The sequence below is a fragment of the Rutidosis leptorrhynchoides genome, chromosome 4, assembly GCF_046630445.1.
Source record: "Rutidosis leptorrhynchoides isolate AG116_Rl617_1_P2 chromosome 4, CSIRO_AGI_Rlap_v1, whole genome shotgun sequence".
Taxonomy (NCBI): domain Eukaryota; kingdom Viridiplantae; phylum Streptophyta; class Magnoliopsida; order Asterales; family Asteraceae; genus Rutidosis; species Rutidosis leptorrhynchoides.
The window spans coordinates 605,202,322-605,204,495 of record NC_092336.1 but is presented as its reverse complement, the minus strand read 5'-3'; the positions used below and the strand labels follow the sequence as shown (position 1 = coordinate 605,204,495).

Below are 2,174 nucleotides of genomic sequence, written 5' to 3'. Positions count from 1 at the left end.
TGCCAACACAGCGGCACATCAGCAGGTTTATCCGTCATCGGTTGACAAAAGATATCTTGAATTAGTTCTTAATTTGTTTATACGTAAAGCTTACCTTCTTTACATGTGAGTTCTTTTTGGGCCATTGACTTCCACTCTCAGTTACACCATCTCCCTGTTTTGTATAATTAATTGTTGCCTTTAAAACATCCACAAAGTTCATAAACTGCAATAATCCAAAAATGTTTCATCTTCTAAAAATGATACTTTTCTTTTTAGCTTTCTTTGTCCTTAAACATGAATATTCAACGGCACAATATATACCACCTTATACTTCCTTTTTCATCCCACTAAATAAACATACTGATGCCGCCAAGCCTCTCTTCAGTGCCCAGATCATGACATCATACTCGAACTTCCAGTTTAATCACTCAAATTTTCTTATAGACATCGACGCTCCTATCACATGGCACGATTGCATTGTGCAATGGAACATGTATCAAAGAAATTGTCCTGAAAACGTACTTTGCACCGATGCAGTCAATTGTGATGAAGATATTTGTACAGAGGTACAAAAGTACTCTTATATAAGTCCTTACTGCCCTCGTTTAAAACGTACGGCCCCATCACCTACGGGTAATTGCACGTGTCCGATTAATGTTATGAACCCTGTAGATATATGGTGCAGTCAACCTGTGGTCAACTATGACACCTTTTTTGTGAACACAAGTAATGGTAGGAACCCTCTTCCTGTTTTCATTTCTGCTTCCTTAAACGCTGCATGCGCTCCTTCTTCATCATTTGAGTTGTTCCCTAATAATGTGAACGGTGTCATAGCATTTTCGTCGTCTCCATATACATTTATATTATCTTTAGATCAACCACCACTCAAGAAAATATTTTCTCTATGTTTACCTAGCACAACTGCTGCTCCTGGTATCCTATTTTACGGAAATGGTCCTTATTACTTTATTCCCAACTCGAATGTTGACGTAAGGAGTTATCTTTCTTACACTCCGTTACTAAATCATCCAGATTCTTTCGGATACTTTATCGGTGTCGATAGCATCGTTATTAAAAACAGATCAATCAATGTTCCTGCAAATTCGACCACCAAGCTTAGTACAATTGAGCCTTACACCGCTCTTAGAACTGACATTTATAATAGCGTGGTTCGAAGGTTTTCATTGGTTACAAAACGACTCATTCCTACAAGCCCAGTACCACCGTTTAGCAATTGTTACAACACCATATCCAATGGTACCAAATTAAAATTAAAAGTTCCTCATATTGATTTGATTCTTTCGGGTGGGAACAAGTGGACTATATCGACAACTAACTCCATGAAATATGTAACACAAAATGTGTCATGCCTTGCTTTTGTTGATGGTGGCGCGACACCAAATTATGCAATCGTCATTGGAACATTCCAATTTGAGGATAACTTTCTGGAGTTAAATTTAGAGAATTCAACTTTTGGGTTTAGTTCTTCGCTGTTACGTAAGCACACTTCTTGTTCACACTACAACCATACCATTGTTACCGGCTAATAGTGATTCAAAAGGCTTCTTCGGTTTGGTATCTTATGATTAATATATCTTATCTAATAGTAAAACTCCTTGTTCTAGTCTGTCAAAGTGGATTCGTGAAATTAAAGTTAGCTAATAATGTTAACCATTCATGTACTTAATATATGCTGCTACTTTTGCAATAAATTTCCTTGTTTTGATCATAACTAGTCCGGACTGGCCTGACCGTTGCGGCGGGGGCTTTCGGCTGGCTTATTCATATTTAACGTAGCGTTGTATATTTACAGAGGGGAACGCGGCCCATGTGTTAAGCGCCGTTTTAGATGTCGTTGTGTTAAGCGTTTTTTAAAAAGTATCCGTTTCGAACGTAGTTAGTTTCGTTTTGTTCATAAAAAATTTTCGAGTGTAACCGTGCTGTCGGGAAAATTTAACACGCGGCGAACAGAAAGATACGGGTTGTCGTTGTGTTTAGCGTTTTTTAAAAAGTGTCCGTTTCGAACGTAGTTAGTTTCATTTTGTTCATAAAAATGTTTTGAGTTTAACGGTGCTGTCGGGAAAATTTAACTCGCGGCGAGGAGGAAGATACGGGATGTCGAAGTGTTTGGGTGGAGTTTTTTTTTTTAAATAAGAGAATTTATGTTTTACCCCCCTAAAGTTTGGTGTAGT

General features: G+C 37.9%; 1 protein-coding gene across 1 annotated transcript; it reads left to right on the top strand.

Annotated features, from left to right (window-relative positions):
• The first annotated feature begins 221 nt into the window (after positions 1-221).
• LOC139842982 (probable aspartic proteinase GIP2) lies at positions 222-1,529 on the top strand. Its single transcript, XM_071833076.1, has one exon. It carries the CDS (start codon positions 222-224, stop codon positions 1,527-1,529), a length of 1,308 nt encoding a protein of 435 aa, XP_071689177.1.
• Positions 1,530-2,174: the final 645 nt, after the last annotated feature.

Coding starts and splice junctions, on each gene's coding strand:
- LOC139842982 (XM_071833076.1), top strand. CDS start 222: ATGTTTCATCTTCTAAAAATGATACTTTTCTTTTTAGCTTTCTTTGTC.